At 41.8% G+C, this 18,528-nt stretch overlaps 1 protein-coding gene and 1 long non-coding RNA gene across 2 annotated transcripts in view; both read right to left on the bottom strand.

Annotated features, from left to right (window-relative positions):
* Positions 1–655: 655 nt before the first annotated feature.
* On the bottom strand, positions 656–3,862 carry LOC127046354 (uncharacterized). Its single transcript, XR_007773008.1, has 2 exons — positions 1,194–3,862; positions 656–1,111 (listed from the first exon to the last, which is right to left on the bottom strand). It is a non-coding gene; the product is annotated as an uncharacterized LOC127046354 (long non-coding RNA).
* Positions 3,863–7,854: 3,992 nt separating this feature from the next.
* Positions 7,855–18,528, bottom strand: part of HSDL2 (hydroxysteroid dehydrogenase like 2) — a 28,052-nt gene continuing 17,378 nt past the window's right edge. Inside the window, exons 7-11 of the mRNA XM_050943129.1 lie at positions 14,957–15,151; positions 14,354–14,425; positions 10,554–10,787; positions 10,095–10,223; positions 7,855–8,931 (exon numbers count right to left, since the gene is read on the bottom strand). Of these exons, the coding sequence (XP_050799086.1) occupies positions 8,819–8,931; positions 10,095–10,223; positions 10,554–10,787; positions 14,354–14,425; positions 14,957–15,151 (743 nt within the window). The 3' untranslated portion in view covers positions 7,855–8,818. The remainder of the gene's footprint in view (positions 8,932–10,094; positions 10,224–10,553; positions 10,788–14,353; positions 14,426–14,956; positions 15,152–18,528) is intronic.

Genomic DNA, 18,528 nt, shown 5'->3' with positions numbered 1-18,528 from the left:
CCAGATTCTTATTTAGTTAAATCGCTTATTTTAGATTTGCTTGCCATGCGAGAAAGTCATGCTGAAGAGGTGAGAGATATCTGAGTGGAAAATAGCACAAGGCATAGTCAACGTGGTTGAAAATTTAGATTTTTTTAAATGTATCAATCAAAGATAGAAATGTTGTTGAAAATATTGACTAGCTCTCATTTGGGAGCAGTCCCCAGGCCTCACCGACGAGAGCCATGATTCAAAAGAGTCTTTTGTACCTATGGACTTCCATTGTTCCTGAGGAGCAGAGTTTCTTGGTCAATATACAATAGTATGCCATGATGATAGTCTGAAGATTAGTGACTTTTGAACAAGCTCACTTTGCCATGTGCTCTTTCATTTTATAACCTGTTAATCAGGCTTTTATCCTGCAGGAAAAGAAAAATCCTGCTGAAAAGGTAAAACAAACAAAAACAAGATGTATTTAATCCTGCACTAAGGATATCATGACATTTGCTGGACTAACTGAAATGCACATCGCACTGGGAGTTTGTACATGTACTTCTATCGAGTTCTGCTACATCTCAAAACGTCAAAGCTATTCTGTCTGAAACAAACATAAAAGGTCAGAACACACAAACACCACATGCATAAGAAAGTTACAAAAAGCTTTCATGAAAATCTATCATTGCTCACAGCAGAGATAATCTCTCTGAAGAGGTTTATTTCACAGCTTATTTGAAAATAAATGTATTCACTTTTTTAAAAAAAGGCTTAAAGAGGTCTGCTCTAAATGTATTAAAAATGTGAAACCATAGGAAAGTATACATCTAAGGGCTCTCTCCAGGCATTGAACAAAGAACGAATAGGTCTGGAGTTTTTTATTACCATACAAAAAGGGGGGGGGATGATTTTTTTTGTATTTAGTTAATTTTATAAAATATCAACATTTTATTCTATGCAGAGCTGGTAGAACCACCTTTAGTTTACATTGCCCAACATTTTGCGTTATAAAATCCTGTTCTCGGAGGCTTCTAAACTTTGACAAACTTTACCCATTTGGCCTGAAGTTTTCCATGCCAGGTATCAGCCTTAGGCTGAATTATTTTCAAAAGCTTCAGCACGAATGGTTCAGTCATTTCTGAGAATGAGAAGAGGGCAAAACATATTTTATCCATATTTTAAAAAATCCTTACAACCATCTCACTGAGAAGCTCTAGTACCTTCATGCTTCGGAGCAGGGACTTGAACTTTGTAACTGGGAAATGCCTTTGGCTGCTCCCATGAAAAAGCACCCAAATCTGGCCAACTCATTCATCTACAAAAAAATAAATCATGGTTTACAAATGCTCAGTGAAAACTTCTTAGGGTTTGGCAGTTAGCTTCTGCAAAGATTCCTTTTGTATGGAGCTTGCTCCAATTCCCTGGAAAATCCTGCTCCCAGGGACCATTGTGGTGCCAGACAGTGGAATTAAAAACAGGGAAGCTGTATCTCCTTTGCTCCCTCTGCTGGGCCCAGGCACTGTGGAGGAGAAAACAGTCGGAGGCAATTGCAGAGAATACAAGGGCCAACATGGGGGGCAAGGCAGAGGGAGCAGACTGGGACAAGGAGCCTGGCAGGAGACTGAGAATGAATGAGGAGGCAGGGGACGTATGACAGGACAGGCTCAGAAGGATCTGAAACCACTAGAGCACACTCCCCTCAAGCCTAGGATAGAACCTGTGATTTCTGAATATCAATATTCCTTTGCTGTCAGCAAAAAACTGAAACCCACTAGCAAAGGGTATGCCTCATTCCCCTTCTGCCTCTAGCGGCTGGTCCAGATGCAGGACAACCTACTACTGCTTTTGGGTGCTCTGCTAACTCAAGTGGCAGAGCTCTGGGCTGAGGATATGAAGGCTCCAGCCCTTGGGTGTCAATATGATCCCATACAAAGCAATTACTGTTTTTCAGTTTGCTTTTTAAAAAAAAACCTAGAAAATCACACACACATTAAAAGAGCATTAATGATACAAAAAATAAATAAAAAATCAAGCATTCAAAGATTAGGAAGTGCCAGAATTATGATAATCTGTTCAACCTTAATTCAGTGCCTGTGCATTATGACAGTCTTTATATAATTGGATAATTTTTTTCCCACAGGACCTCTTCCTCATTTAGTGCAAAAGATAATCAGTGCTCACTTGAGCAGCTGTTTAACATATTTTCTCTTCATTGTTCAATATGTGGCCCTAAGCCCCATGCACTGAACACTATTCAAACCCTTCTCTTTATTAGTTATTTATTTCCTCGTGGACATTTTTACGGTGCTTGAAATTAGAGTATTTAAGTGCTTTACACACATGGTTTTCACAATACCCTGCGAAGTGAGGTAGTATCATCCCAATTTTACGGATGGGAACTGAGCCACAAAGAATATAACACATTCTTATGTTGGGGGTACAATTTGCGATGCCTTGGATGTGATTTTTCACAGCACTTAGCATTATATTGCACTTCTTATGTTCAAAGCACAGCTCCCATGGATTGCAACTGCAGGTGCACAAATGTTGAACACTCACAAATAAGACCCCAGGGTCTCACGCTGGGGCCTGGTCTACACTACGTGTTTAAACTGATTTTAGCAGCATTAAACCGATTTAACGCTGTACCTGTCCACACAATGAGGCCCTTTATATCGATATAAAGGGCTCTTTAAATCGGTTTCTGTACTCCTCCCCAACGAGAGGAGTAGCGCTAAAATCGGTATTACCATATCGGATTAGAGTTAGTGTGGCCGCAAATCAATGGTATTGGCCTCCGGGCGGTATCCCACAGTGCTCCACTGTGACCGCACTGGACAGCAATCTGAACTCAGATGCAGGGCCAGGTAGACAGGAAAAGCCCCGCGAACTTTTGAATTGCATTTCCTGTTTGCCCAGCGTGGAGCTCTGATCAGCACGGGCGGCGATGCAGTCCCAAATCCAAAAAGAGCTCGAGCATGGACCGTGCAGGAGATACTGGATCTGACCGCTGTATGGGGAGACAAATCTGTTCTATCAGAGCTCCATTACAGAAGACGAAATGCCAAAGCAAAAAAATCTCCAGGCTATGATACAGAGTCCACAGCACAATGCTGTGTGACATGCGTAACGGAAAGCCAAAGAATCAAATGGACACTCATGGAGGGAGGGAGGGGGTACCAAGGACTCCAGCTATCCCCTAGTCCCCACGGTCTCCAAAAATCATTTTCATTCTTGGCTGAGCTCCCAATGCCTGTAGGGTCAAACACATTGTCCGGGGTGGTTCAGGGTCTATCTCGTCAATTTACCCCCCATCCTCCTCCGTGATAGAAAAGGGGAAAAATCGTTTCTTGACTTTTTTATGTCACCCTATGTATACTGCATGCTGCTGGTATACACGGTGCTGAAGCAGTAAACAGTAGTATCCTCTCTCCACCCCTCCCTGGTGGCAGACGGTACAGTGCAGAAGGACTGATAGCCGTCCTCGTCATGAGCCCGAGTGCTCCTGGCTGGCCTCAGGTGAGGCCGGCCAGGGGAGCCTGGGTAAAAATAGGAATGATTCCCAGTCAGTCCCAGTAGATGGTACAGAATGGCTGGTAACCGTCCTCATCATAGCAACTGGGGACTGAGCTCCATCAGCCCCCTCCCTTTCAAGTGTAAAGAAAAGATTCTGTACTGCCTGGACTATCATAGCAGCGGTATGCTGAGCTCCTCTCCTCCACACTGCTTAATGTCCTGCCTGGACTATAATAGCAGCTGGAGGCTGCCTCCCTCTCATTTTATCTCACTAACAAGTCAGTGTTTCTTAGTCCTGCATTCTTTATTACTTCATCACACAAATGGGGGGGACACTGCCACGGTAGCCCAGGGAGGTTGGGGGAGGAGGGAAGCAACGAGTGGGGTTGTTGCAGGGGCACCCCCCGTGAATGGCATGCAGCTCATCATTTCTGCGGGATCTGACATGGAGTGGCTGTGCTCTCTGGTTCTCTGGTACACTGGTTCTCTAGTACACTTGCCCCATATTCTAGGCAGGACTGACTCTATTTTTAGATACCATAAAGGAAGGATTGATTTAGGGAGTCATTCCCATTTTTGTCTTTGCACCCCCAGCCAACCTCAGCCAGGGGCACCCATGACAGCAGCAGACGGTACAGAACGACAGATAACCGTCCCTGCTATCATGCAAAGGCAAATGAATGCTGCTGTGTAGCGCTGCAGTACCGCATCTGTTAGCAACATCCAGTAGATATACGGTGACAGTAAAAAAAAAGCTGAATGGGCTCCATGGTTGCCGTGCTATGGCGTCTCCCAGGGCAATCCAGGGAAAAAGGGTGCGAAATGATTGTCTGCCGTTGCTTTCCCGGAGGAAGGAATAACTGACGACATTTACCCAGAACCACCCGCGACAATGATTTTTACTCCATCAGGCACTGGGATCTCAACCCAGAATTTCAATGGGCAGGGGAGACTGCGGGAACTATGGGATAGCTACGGAATAGCTGCCCACAGTGCAACACTCCAGAAATCAACGCTAGCCTCGGACGATGGACACACACTGCCGAATTAATGTGCTTAGTGTGGCCGCGTGCACTCGACTTTATACAATCTGTTTTACAAAACCAGTTTATGTAAAATCGGAATAATCTCGTAGTGTAGACGTACCCTGGGCATCCAGAAAATGAGGGACGAACAAGCAGGAGCCACCTGTTAACAGTTTGGTTTAAAGTGACTTGTCTACCACCACACAGGAACTCTGTGGCAGAGGCTGAATCCAATTTCTCCAGGGGTTTCCTTCAACTTTCTTAACCACATGAGCATCCTTTTTCTTCCTGCAACCATCCACTACACAGCTTCCAGGATCTGCAACAAATGTGGCAGTGGTCCTACTGACAACCGCCCCCTTCACTATACAGCCCAGATTCATCCTCAAAACACTGTCCATCCTATGCACTGAACGAGGCAGGGGTCCCGTATAAAAAATAGTTTGTGATCATGTAATTTTACTAGATCATAATGCATACACACTAGAGGATCCAGGTGAGGTTGCACCAGCAACTAATGGTGGCATTTCCTGAGTGCTTGACTTGGCATTCATAATATTCTTTTAACATAACTTGTGTAATGCAGAATAATAGAAATGTAGGGCAGAAAGGGACTTTGAGATGTTATCTAGTCCAGCCCCCCACCTAAATCATCTCCAACACCTGTTTCTCTAACCTGGTCTTACAAACCTCAAACAGCAGGGATTCCATCAACTCCCTTTGAAGCCTAAGGACTTAAATATTCTTATAGTTAGAAAGTTTTTCTTAATATTTAACCTAGATCTCCCTTATTGCAGATTAAGCCCATTACTTCTCATCCTTCCTTCAATGGACATGGAGAAAAATTGATCAGCATCTTTTTTATAACAGCCCTTAGTCTTCTTTTCTCAAGAATAAACATGCCCAATTTTTTTAACCTTTCCTCATAGGTCAGGTTTTCTAAACCTTTTTATCATTTTTGTTGCTCTCCTCTGGACTCTCCCCGATTTGTCCTTATCTTTCCTAAAGTGTGGCACCCAGAACTGGACACAATACTCCAGCTGAGACCTCAGCAGTGCAAAGTAGAATGAGATATTACCTCTTTTAGTTACATACTGCACCCCTCTTTATGCACCCCAGAATCATATTAACCTTTTTTGCTGCAGCTGTATCACATTGTTGACTCATATTCAATTTATGATACACTATAACCCCCACATCCTTTTCAGCAGTACTACCATCTAGCCCAGGAGTCAGCAATCTTTCAGAAGTGGTGTGCCGAGTCCTCATTTATTCACTCTCATTTAAGGATTCGCATGCCAGTAATACATTTCAATGTTTTTAGGTCTCTTTCTATAAGTCTATAATATATAACTAAATAATTGTTGTATGTAAAGTGAATGAGGTTTTTAAAAAGTTTAAGAAGCTTAATTTAAGATTAAATTAAAATGCAGCGCCCTCCCGGACCAGTGGCCAGGACCCAGGCAGTGCAAGTACCACTGAAAATTAGCTCACGTGCCACCTTTGGCACACATGCCATAGGTTGCCTATCCCTGATCTAGCCAGTTATTCCCCATTTTATAGTTGTGCATTTGATTTTTCCTTCCTAAGTGAAGTACTTTACGCTTGTCTTTACTGCAGTGGTTCTCAGTGCATAGCTGCGGCCCAGCTGAGCTGTGTGCTAAAGGGCAGCCCACAGGCTAGGGACCCACCAGCTTTCTGGCTGCCCGATGGAGAGGGGTCCGGGTTGCCCTGTCACGCAGCACGGCTGGGGCATGGCTGCCAGCTCTCCCCACACGATGGGAGTCTGGGCTTAGAGGCTCCTATTCAGCCCTGCGTGGCGGGGTCTGGGGCTGCCAGCCAACCCCAGGGCAGCCGCATGGCAGGGAGCCAGTGCAGCTAGCCCACTCCACATGGCAGGATCCAGGGCTGCCGCTGCCCAGCCATGCAAGCTGCGGGTCAGTCGGCTCGCCCTGCAAACTCTGGAATCCGGGGCAGCTGCATGGCTGCCTGCCCCATGCGGTGAGGTCTGGGATTGGAGCAGCTGGCCCACCCCCTGGAGTCCGGGGCTGCCAGCCAGCCCTGCAGAGTCCAGGGCAGGCAGCCGCACGGCAGGGGTCTGGGACAGGAAGCTGGACACTCCACAATGTGTAATAAGTTGAGAACCACTGCTTTACTGAATTTTCTCCTGCTGAATTCAGACCAATTCTCCAGGTTTGTGAGTCATTTTTAATTCTAATCCTGTCTTCCAAAGTGCTTGCAACCCCTCCCAGCTTGATGTCATCTGCAAATTTTATAAGCATATTCTCCACTCCATTATCCAAGTCATTTTTTAAAATAGTGAATAGTACTGGACTCAGGACTGGGACCAGCATTAGATACAACCTCCTATTTTGACAGCAAATCATTGATAACTCTTCTTGAGTACAGTCTGTCAAGTAGTTGTGCGCCTACCTTATAGTAATTTCATCTAGATCCCATTTCCCTAGTTTGCTTATGGTACCACAGAATCTTCCAGGGACTGGAAGAACCCTGAGAGGTCATCTAGTCCAGTCTGCTGCACACTTGACAGGACTAAGTATTATCTAAACTGTCCCTGACAGGTGTTTGTCTAACCTGCTCTTAAAAATCTCCAGTGACAAAGATTCCACAACCTCCCTAGGCAATTTATTCCAGTGCTTAACCACCCAACAGTTAGGAAGTTTTTTTAATGTCCAACCTAAACCCCCTTTGCTGTAAATTAAGGTCCATTGCTTCTTGTCCTATCCTCAGAGGTTAAGGAGAACAATTTTTCTCTCTCCTCCTGGTAACAACCCTTTATGTACTTGAAAATTGTTATCATATCCCTTCTGACTTCTCTTCTCCAAACTAAACAAACTCAACTTTTTCAATCTTCCCTCACAGGTCATGTTTTCTAAACCTTTAATCATTTCTGTTGCTCTTCTCTGGAGTATCTCCAATTTGTCCACATCTTTCCTAAATGTGGCTCCCAGAACAGGACACAATAAGCCAGTTGAGGCCTAATCAGCAAAGAATGACTTTCCATGTCTTGCTTACAACACTTCCCCTAGGGTTATGGCCTCATAAGGTAGAAATTTTAAGGACATGGGGTTGATGGAGAAGAAATACAAGTAAGAAATCTTGCTCCCATAGCTTGGGCTCATTGCTCTGTTCAACTTTCTGCAAGTTTGTATGAAAGGGGTTAGAAACACGCTCCATGAACATGTGTGTTCAGTTGAGATTTGTGAAATATTTTCTTCTATCAGGAAATTTCAGAATGCACTTAATATTTTTATTGTAACAAAGTGTTCTTTGTTAATAAAGTTCTTTCATGAAGGCAATTTTTCCTTGAAGATCAGAATTCTGTCAATACCTTTATTTCTTTTAATTATAATAGCAAGATATTCAAAATAAACAATTTTGTTCCTTATTTGGCACTTCTAGACATGTTTGCTCATGCACTCTGATAGAAAATACTGCTGTTTATTTCAATTAATTTGAGTACAACTTGGCAGGAATAGTTTCCAGCAACAAATCACTTATGTTGAAAATATTATCTGTAAAAAACATTGCTATTTGACTGAATTATTTAGGCACCTAGCCACAAAAGCTTATAGTTTATTTTTTTTATTAGTATACTTTTACTAAGAGTTCCTGAGTTTGGCTTAGAAGTTTTAGAACTCTTTAGCAGAAATCAGTTTCCACAGTAAAAGGTTTAGTATAGAAAATTTCTTTAAAACATAAAAAGGTACACCCTCAAAACAGCAATTCAGATTTTTATATTGAGCGCACAAGAAAAAAAAGGGTAAATAATTTTAAATTGTTAGACTACTAATCATATAGCCCTGCAAGGCTATTATGGTTAACTGATTCCAATCTCCTCCAGCACAGGAGACAGAGTTTATAGCCCTTGAAGAAAGAAAACACCTGCGGTCACCTTCACTCTATTTTACTGCTCCACAGTGCAACTGAGTAGCTTGACGAAAATCCAGTATAAGCCTCCATTAGGAAAACGATGATTGGGACATGGAAGTCTCAAAGTCAAGGAGGAGCCTAAAGAAGAAATGGAAATACCCTCCAGACCCACACAGAGTGCAAGACCCCAGTGGAGAGGAAGAAGAGACCTGAACGTGATGCCATATGATGGATCTGTTGTCCTAATTAGAATAATGGCAAGTTATTCTTCCTCTAGCAATTCCACATTTCATCAGGTCAATTCCATATTTTTCATAATACATCCAAAAAAGGACAGGGTTAGTGTTTTAAACAACAAACAGTGTTACATTTTTATTAAAGGACAATGTTCCACACAATAAGCCTTCCCATCACAGTTTGGAGCTGAACTGAGTCATCATTTTTTCCAACTTCATTGCTAAGGCCATGTTACCTTTAATTTTCAGTTTTCCTGACATGAAGGCCATGGTTGGCTTTAGTTTACCTAAAAAAAGGGAATAAAATGTTATCAGGAAAATGAAAAGTAGTATAGATGTGGCTGAGGACAACATATCACTAAAAGACTCTACTAATTCTCAGAAACTATAAAAACTTAAGTATGTGCTGAAGTGTTTCACTGAACAGGAATGGACTGATGAATCAGGGCTTAAGAGACACTCCCCTTTTTGAGCCAACAAGTCTATGGTGATTGTTTGTGGACTTTGACTGATGTACAGTTTTGTATGTGATGAATTTCTGATTTTGACTCTGTCTCTTTTGAATATTTATGAATGTTAATAGTTATTTCAAGGAGTAACAAAACTGGGAAAAGTGTCATATAATACAGCATCCAAATACAATTTTAAAAACCTGTGGAGAAATTTTTCCTTTCCAAAAGTATTTTCAGTTCCTTCTCACCAATACGCTTCCTGTTAGCCCTATTCTGGGCCTGCTAACAATGCCAGAGTGCAGCAGAACATTGTGGCTTTGTTATATGACCGAACAAGGACTAGATTAAGAATAGCAGTCTTACTTGAGCTGAGTATTTTGAACTCAAGTCTCCAGGGGTCGGAGACACAAATGCACTAACTTATTTTGCTACCAACCTCTGTAGTTAAAATTGATCTCAATTATTCATCGTTAGCTAAAGTTTAGTTTTAGACTACAAACACTTAATAGAAACTACTTTTTAATCACTTAATACCACTTAAAAACAAGCGCTGGAGTGTGCATTTGATATCAGTGCATTGGAACAAAACTAATTTTGTGAACTTTGTTGACGCATTATACTCACACACTGTAAGCATGTAAAATTTTAGAGAGGTGATCTGGGCCTGGAGGGGACCCTGTAGAAAGATCAATGGACCTATAGAGTCCTTTGTCAAACATCTTAAAAGTTGGTAAGGAAAGTCAAGAGTGTCTGAACTAGCTGTTAAGATTTCAGTGACATGAAGATGCACCATGCTTTATATTTTCAGACCAGAACAAGAGAAGGGATGGAGAGAGATCAAGGGAATATTTTTTCACTTGTGCTACCAAAAGCCTAAGATTCATCTGGTTATGAGAACATATAACGAGAGAAATATCTAAATTATCAATTAGTCATCTGAATAATTCTAAACAGTAATAAAACTGGCTCAACTTTGGTAAAAACCTTTTGTTACTCACCTGAAAACATTTTCACAAAGTCACCACTAGACATGCTCATAACCACATCTACTTTCACAGGTGGTTCTCCAATTCCTGCACTCCCAGCTTTGTTCTTAAGATCAATGTACCAAGTCCCTCCTTCGTCACCTACAAACAAGAACAATGGAAATAGTTTACAGCACTTCAAACACAAGGTTTGTGCCTAACTCCTGACCATCTATGAAATAACTTTTCTTGATGTCAACTGTGTAATAAGACATTAATTATGAGAATAGTGTTATGGTAATTTAAATGGTTTAATGTTTCATGAACGGAAGGTAAGGGGTCGTGTGTCCACATTCTTCAAGGTGTCAAAAAACCTCTTCACTCACTGTACCTTTGGACAAACTAAGAATGAAGTATTTCTCTGTGCAAATGCTGAAGGTATTTCACTGTAAATTTGTAGGTGAAGATTTAATAGAAGAAAGTCTTCCTTACCAGATAGTTCAAACAGATAAACACCTTGGGTAGACCTTACAACATCTTCACTGATTGCTCCCTTAATAATTTTAAATGTTTCTTCAACAGGTCCCAAAGGCTTAACCGCAGCAGATTCAGCTGCATCGGGGCCTTCAGACTTGGTCCCATCATGGCCTTCAGGCTTGGCTCCATCAAGGCCTTCAGGCTTGGCTGATTCTATTTTCTTCCCCTCTCTGAACACTGGAGAAGCACCTAGAAGACGGGTTTTTGTCCACTGAATGAAGTAGATACTTTTTTACACCATCGTGCTAGAAAAATCTGTTTAAAAGTACCTATTGCATTTTAAAACATCAACAGCATTCTAGATCTTAAGACTGAGGAAATATATTTTATCAACTGCCAAACAAAAAGAATTTGCTAATTTAGAATTAAGGCTGAAAAGTGCATTTTTAGTCAACGTGGATATTAAGAAGGGGATGGAGAACTGAAGCTTAGACTGTGATGACCCACGCCCCACTGAGGGACGGCGTAGCTATATTGGTCCTGTCTCAAAATAAGGGATGGATAGGGATGGGATGGACTACATCAGGGTGTCTCAACTCATGGGTTGGGACATAAAATTGAGCTGCCAGAATGTTTCAAAGGGTCGCGTGGTGGCTCCTTTCCCACAGGACTGGCTGGGCTCTCCTCTCTGCTCCAGGCACTCCAAACTCTGGGGCAGCGTTTCTCAAATGTGGCCCTGGTGGCCACAGCTTTTCTTGTGTCCACAGCGCCCTGGGTTGTCTGTGTGTAGTAACAGCTCTTCCCTCTCCCTGTTGCTCCAGGATGCACCACCTTGGTGTTGGTTGCTGGGGCTGCCAGCAGGGATTGGGCCCTGCCTCCCTCTGGAGACATCTGGGGGACAATGCTTGAGGAGCAGGCAGCCGGTGAGTTCCCCACCTTCCCAAGGGCTGTGGGGCTTAGGCTTTGAGCTTCAGTCCTGAGGTGGTGGGCTCTGGCAGCAGGACTTTGGGCTCCAGTCCCAGGCTTCAGCTGCACAGTGGCAGGCCTTCGGCTCCAGTGGCGGAGCTTCAGGCTCTAGTCCCACCTGCCTCCCCTAATCCCTCATCCAGGGCTTAATTTCTCCCCAGGCTTGGCAGGGCTGAGTAAGTCTGCTGTGAAAAGTGATATTTGTATGTTAATAACACTTTTCACAACAGACTTACTAGCTATCAATATATAAATTACAATGATTTGGACATGTATATGTGCATATTTGTTTGTTTTTCTTAAAGCTAATTAAGAATTTTAGGGAAAAGGTGTGAAAATGGCCACCAACAAGAGTTGGTGGCCGCACTCTGAAGCCACCAAAAAGTTTGTCCTGAGAAACACTGCTCTGGGGTCCCAGTGCCACTCAGGTTTTGCCCAGCCATCATAATGACAAAAGTTTGGGTAGGCCAAATTTGAGAGAGGGCACTGCAACCCTATAAGCCAGGTCACAACTCCACTCACACAAATTTGGTCCAATCCAAGGACAGGGACAAACCTGAGCAGCACTGCAACTCTGGAGGTTGCAACATGTGGAGCACAGAGCCAAGCCCAGCCAGCGCCACAGCACAAGAGCTGTAGGAGCTGCCACTGTGGGGTAAGTGCCAGGCAGGACCCAACCCTCCCCTCTGGTGGGGTAGGAGGGCAGGACCCAAATGAAACCACCCCAGGGCCTCCACCCCCAGACTATTTGCTGGGTTGCAATGGACCATAAACATTTACGAATGAGCCCAGAAAGGTTGAGAATCACTGGCCTAGATAACCTCTCAAGGACTCTGCCAGTCCTACATTTCTATGATTCTATGGTTCATATTTCACCTCCCATACATGCACACAGAACCCTCTCCCCCCACCCCAGTAACAAATTGAATTAAATCTTAATTCTGATCTTTACACAATTTATTTACAACAAACTCTGTGTAAAGAGTGTAACATTATACAATACTAAAATTATTTTCTATGCTTTCTTTTAAATGGTTATGTATCATAGAACCATAGAATATCAGGGTTGGAAGGGATCTCAGGAGATCATCTAGTCCAACCCCCTGCTCAAAGCATGACCAATCCTCCACTAAATCATTCCAGCCAGGGCTTTGTCAAGCCTGACCTTAAAAACATCTAAGGAAGGAAATTCCACCACCTCCTTAAGCATTCCAGTGCTTCACCACCCTCCTAGTGAAAAAGTTTTTCCTTATATCCAACCTAAACCTCCCCCACAGCAACTTGAGACCATTACTCCTCGTTCTATTATCTGGTACCACTGAGAACAATATAGATCCATCCTCTTTGGAAACCCCTTTCAAGTAGTTGAAAGCAGCTATCAAATCCCCTCATTCTTCTCTTCTGCAGACTAAATAATCCCAGTTCCCTCAGCCTCTCCTCATAAAATATGTGCTCCAGCCCCCTAATCATTTTTGTTGCTTTCCGCTCGACTTTCCAACTTTTCCACATCCTTCTTGTGGTGTGGGGCCCAAAACAGGACACAGTACTCCAGATGAGGCCTCACCAATGCTAAATAGAGGGGAATGATCATGTCCCTCTATCTGCTGGCAATGCTCCTACTTATACAGCCCAAAATGCTGTTAGCCTTCTTGGAAACAAGGGCACACTGTTGACTCATATCTATCTTCTCGTCCACCTCTAGGTCCTTTTCTGCAGAACTGATACCTAGCCATTTGGTCCCTATTCTGTAGCAGTGCATGGGATTCTTCCGTCCTCAGTGCAGGACTCGGCACTTGTCCTTGTTGAACCTCATCAGATTTCTTTTGGCCCAATACTCAAATTTGTCTAGGTCCCTCTGTATCCTATCCCTAACCTCCAGCATATCTACCACTCCTCCCAGTTTAGTGTCATCTGAAAACTTGCTGTATGTATTGAATCAGGGCAATTACTGCAATACAGGCAAAACAGTAATGTATTTTGCATAAAGTATGTGTGTGCACAGTATGTTTCAGCTGTCAGTTATCAAGGCTTGTAAGATGTAAATTGATCCATCCTCCTACCACACTGATGGTCAGAGTTTTGATTAGTAGATACGTATAACATTAAGCACAATAGAAGCGTTTAACTAAGTGTATTTTATTTGTAATTTACACTGAATATTAGGTTGCATAGTGACAGGTCACCCTTGAACTCATCATCTCCAGAGCTCCTAATCCAGTGCACCTTCCCCAAACCCAAATGGTATTTGAGGGAAAGGAAGCTGATCTCTCTCACCTTTTCTTCCTCCTGCACTGTGCCGCTGCCCCTTTCTTGACATTGCTGCAGAAACTGTAGCTCCATTTTGGTGATTTTATTTTGGTTAACTAGGAAAATGTCAGTTTTTGAAGAGAGTATAAGATTTCCCAAAAAGAGGGTTACAGTTCCAACCAGGGTGACAATTACGTCTATGTGAATGTGGAAGTTAGCTATAATTATTATACTGAAGGGTATACAATTAGGTGAGGCAGATCACAAAAGATTTCTGAGAAGTATGCTTTTGACTGTTTATTTCTTTTTCCAGGAAGCACGGATGTCCCCGATTTCCCCCCAAAACTCAGACCTATGAAGAGTGCTTCCCGCTTTTAATTTTTAAGGTAAGGCAAAATTCTCAGAAACAGTGAAGGTCCTGTCAAGGACGAACACAGACACGGACACACACATACACTGAGAAATCATTTTTTCCCCCCCAAGTATCTTACATGCGACCACGTTCTTGGAAGGAAATATATTTAACAACCTTTACGTTTCAGCTTCATCACTGGAAATTAGCTTTAGTGAATGAATCTGATGTAAGTACTTTAATTTCTTACCATGTGCTTCCATTTTCATAGCTAGAGTATCAGGATCTACATCTAGAAAAAAGTCTGGTAGCAATGGATGACCTAAAATAAAATAAATAAAAATAGTGAGTAAAGTGAAAACAGCAAAAATAATCTATTTTTGTATCAGTATTAAACAAAGTCTAGGCTTCTAAATAGGTATTGTACAGCTTCTGGAAAGCAAAAGTCAGTAGCAAGGGAAAGTCAGGTACCTAATATTTTGTCTTAGAGACAGATTTTACTTAGATTTGGGTCTGTTCTCCAATGGGTGTAAAACAGAACTAGAAGTCTTGTGGAGTCGTAATGGAAAATCTTTCATTGAAGAGAAAAAGCAGAAGGGGCCTCAGGGGAGAGAAATCACAGGCTGAGGAATAACAGGTTGCATAAGTCAGTGACATGGAAGCATTTTCCTTTCATTAATTGATATTTAGTTATTGGAAGTTTCACGGGTGGAGGCTCTGGAAGATTGGGCCAACTGTTTCTAGGAATGCAGAAGGGTACCATGAGACTAAAATCCACAAGTCATTAGCAGAATAATGGATTATAAACTTACTTGTAGCTTATTTCCTTTCTTAATGTTATGTCCTGTCTTACCTGGTGCAACTGCATATACATCAAAATTCTTAATTCCTTCTTCTCTCAGCAAATTTTCATCAATAACGAAGTTGCCTGTGAAACTTTTTGGTTTTGTTAAAATGCAATATGCAGCATCTGCAAGGATATCAGTTTTTCTGCATTGCTGTTCCACACCAGCTCCTCCCAGCATATCCATAGCAGATGTATGTATAGCTAAAAAGTTCAGGAGGAAAAAACAGTGGTCAGCACTGATGTTTTAAAGTTCTTCTCCTTTCTCCTACTGCACACACACACACTTAAAGTCCATTGTTTTATTTTCATGCAAAGAGCAGATATGTAGCATACTGAAAAAACTCACTAAGTTATTACTAAAAGAATGAGATGGAAAAGAGACTTTCAAGTCCCTCTCTTTACCAATATAAGATTGATCTAGTACAGTATTTTTTTCTAATGTTTTTGTCCAGCCTAGTTTTAAATGTCCTAAACAATGAGACTTCTATCTCTTCCCTAGGAACACTTTAACATATTCTCATAAAGCTCAATATTTATTGATAGTGATCATCACAGAAAAGACTACTACAGTATTTGAGCACCTCACAAACATAACTAAATTTAGCTTCACAACAACTTCTGTGAAATTGGTAAGTAGAACCTTCATTTTAAAGATTGAGAAATGAGTCAGAGAGTTGACTCAATTGCTTGCCTAAGGCCTCACAGAAAGGCTGTGGCAGAACAAAGAATAAAATGCAGCTTTACTGAGTCTTTGGTTAGGTTATTGATCTATTCTAGCGGTTCTGTTCCTGCTAGTCTTCTGCCTTCTATTCAAGGGAAGAATATCATAAGTTGGAATGCTTCACAGTGGTTTGCACTGTGCACTTCGTACTACTCTTCCTAGTTACCATATATTTATTTCAGACTTTCTTGCTGCTCCAGAACTGCCCCATTACAATTTTAACTTATATTTCCCAGTTCCTTCTTTTGTTCCTCCTGTAGTTTTGTGACTCCCTACAATGACTCCATCTGCTGCCCAAGGCCCTGTATCTTTTCCTCCAGAAGCTTTGGGAGGGAATCTCAATTATTCTTCTGCACTGAAATTGAGGGATAAAGTTCTATTTAAGCCACCTTTGTACTCCTTGTATTCTACAGTCGTACAGGAGCTAGCCTGACCACGCCTGTCTCCATGCAAGTTAAAGCAGCCACGGTTGCTTCCAGTAGTCCTTGGAAAGCAAATAGCAGCAACTGCACTATACACTTTGGCTATGCCCCCAATACTCCCCAATACCAGGGGCTGGGAACAGGGTCACAATATAGCTCTTATACCAGCTCTATGCTAGCTAGGGAAGCGCTCTGCACAAAGAGTCTTCTGAGGGGACCTCTTCCACTCATTGTAAAGGATTCTTTACACTGGCATATGAGTGTAAGGCCTCAGTATAAGCAACCATCAGGCATGCGCAGAAAGTAGTTAAAGACTTCAGTGTACCATTAGGTAATCCCTGTTCCATAAACTGCAGTATTGAATGGACCTAAACACGTCCAATCTCATGGGGATAACAAACAAGATGTAAGGAGGAAGATGAAGGACACAGGGTACATTTATATGTATATGGAGGTACTAAGGGCATAATCCTGCAAAGTTCCATCAACTTCCACAGATTTCAATTGTCCAGGTACAGTAGTGAAAAGTGATCCCTAACTTCAATTCCTGGGAAAATTGACTGTGTGCTGTTACAGCAACAAATGACATCTCACTTCCAGTCTGTGTTCTGACCTCCTCCTAGTACAGTGTTTCCCAAACTTGGGACACCGCTTGTGTAGGGAAAGCCCCTGACGGGCCAGGCTGGGCCGGTTTGTTTACCTGCCGCGTCCGCAGGTCTGGTGGCCAGTATGTCCCTCGGCACGCACGCTTCCAGCAGCTCCCATTGGCCTGGAGTTGCAAACTGCGGCCAGTGGGAGCCACAATCGGCCAGACCCGCGGACACAATAGGTAAACAAACTGGCCCGGCCCGCCAGGGGCTTTCCCTACACAAGCGGCGTCCCAAGTTTGGGAAACACTGTTCTAATAAGTATACAAACCCATTTATCCCTCATTGTAGGGAAGTCTAATCTATAGATCTGGTGACGGTCTGATCAGTATCCTCAATTTGTTTTTAATAGTTGAACCCCTTCATAGACACCCTAAAGAACAAATAGCAAACAGACTTACTGTACATAAAGTGTTTGTAAGTACTTGAACTGTGGTTATGTAACAGAGACCAGAGGCTACTGACTATCTGTCCACACTGAAATGTAAATACGTTTCAAAAAAATTTAGCAAGCAAATTCACTGTGTGAAAGATCCCTAAATATGCCAGTGTTGTGGCTTATGTAACCAGCATCTGTATTATCTATGTGCACTTATGGCACTGTAAAAATATTAGAAATAAATTATACATTGAAATATATGTGGTAAAAAAGACAAATGTCATGTTTCCCAAGTTCTAGGCATCATTAACATGTTTTAAAATACTATTAGCACTTTACAATCATAAAGATTCTACAAAGCTTTAATAAAAATAAGAATGAAAAATAAAAGTTACAGCATCAGTGAAATTCCACCATCCACGGGAAAAAGGATAATTATTAGCAAAAGGACACGGTACTACCCAGCGGTGGAAGAGAAGGGGAAAATTGTCCAAGGACAATAGGCTTCACCCTTACTCTTCAGAAAAGTTTCATGGGATCTTTATGATCCCCACAGAGCAGGCAGGACTTCAGTCAAATAAATTTATTCCTTTGGTTTCAGACAAGCTTGCTTTTCTCCACAAGTAGAAGACCAGACATTTGCTTAAATCAAAATCAACTGTAAAGAAGAAATAATTTGCATCCATTCTAGCGAAGTGATAAGCTACAGTGAACAAAGTTAATCAAATAGATTCACATTAAATTTCAGTGGATTCATTAAAAAGATAAAGGCTCACAGTATTTTAGATGCCACACAGCTACTTAATTCTTCTATCTTAGGACATGATTACCTGAAATGTGTTATCTTTGTTTTTCATGTATTTTGAAGATAAACATTTTGAGACTCCTTTTGTACATTCAAAAGATTTTAAGCTATTATTCCTCTTTCTTAATTTAGGATTCTGTGATCATGGAGGGAGATATTGAATTACAGATACTTTAAAAGCCTTGCCTTATATTTCTAATGCTCTTAAAGTGAATTAGGGAAGACAGATATTCACTACTATAAAGCTTAGTCTGCATATAGAATAGCTGATTTTACAGGAAGTTATTAATTATCTTATAAATTACTGTGCAGACTCTCACAGAGAGCACTTATTCTAATAAATTTCTTTTATTTATAATGTTGTTGTTGCTTGAAGATTGGCTCTTCAGTGCATCAGGTTTTGAAGGCTCCTGTGATGGGCCACACTCAAAATAGAGAGCGTTTCTAGTGTGTCCAATTGTATTTTTAAATGCTTAGTTTGTAAGATACAAGTGCTTTAAAAAAAAATACTGTGATATATATTCAAATACACCTCTACCTCGATATAACGCTGTCCTCGGGAGCCAAAAAATCTTACCGCGTTATAGGTGAAACCGCGTTATAT

Source organism: Gopherus flavomarginatus, chromosome 3, assembly GCF_025201925.1.
Source record: "Gopherus flavomarginatus isolate rGopFla2 chromosome 3, rGopFla2.mat.asm, whole genome shotgun sequence".
Lineage (NCBI taxonomy): Eukaryota > Metazoa > Chordata > Testudines > Testudinidae > Gopherus > Gopherus flavomarginatus.
This window is presented reverse-complemented; position numbering and strand designations above follow the sequence as displayed.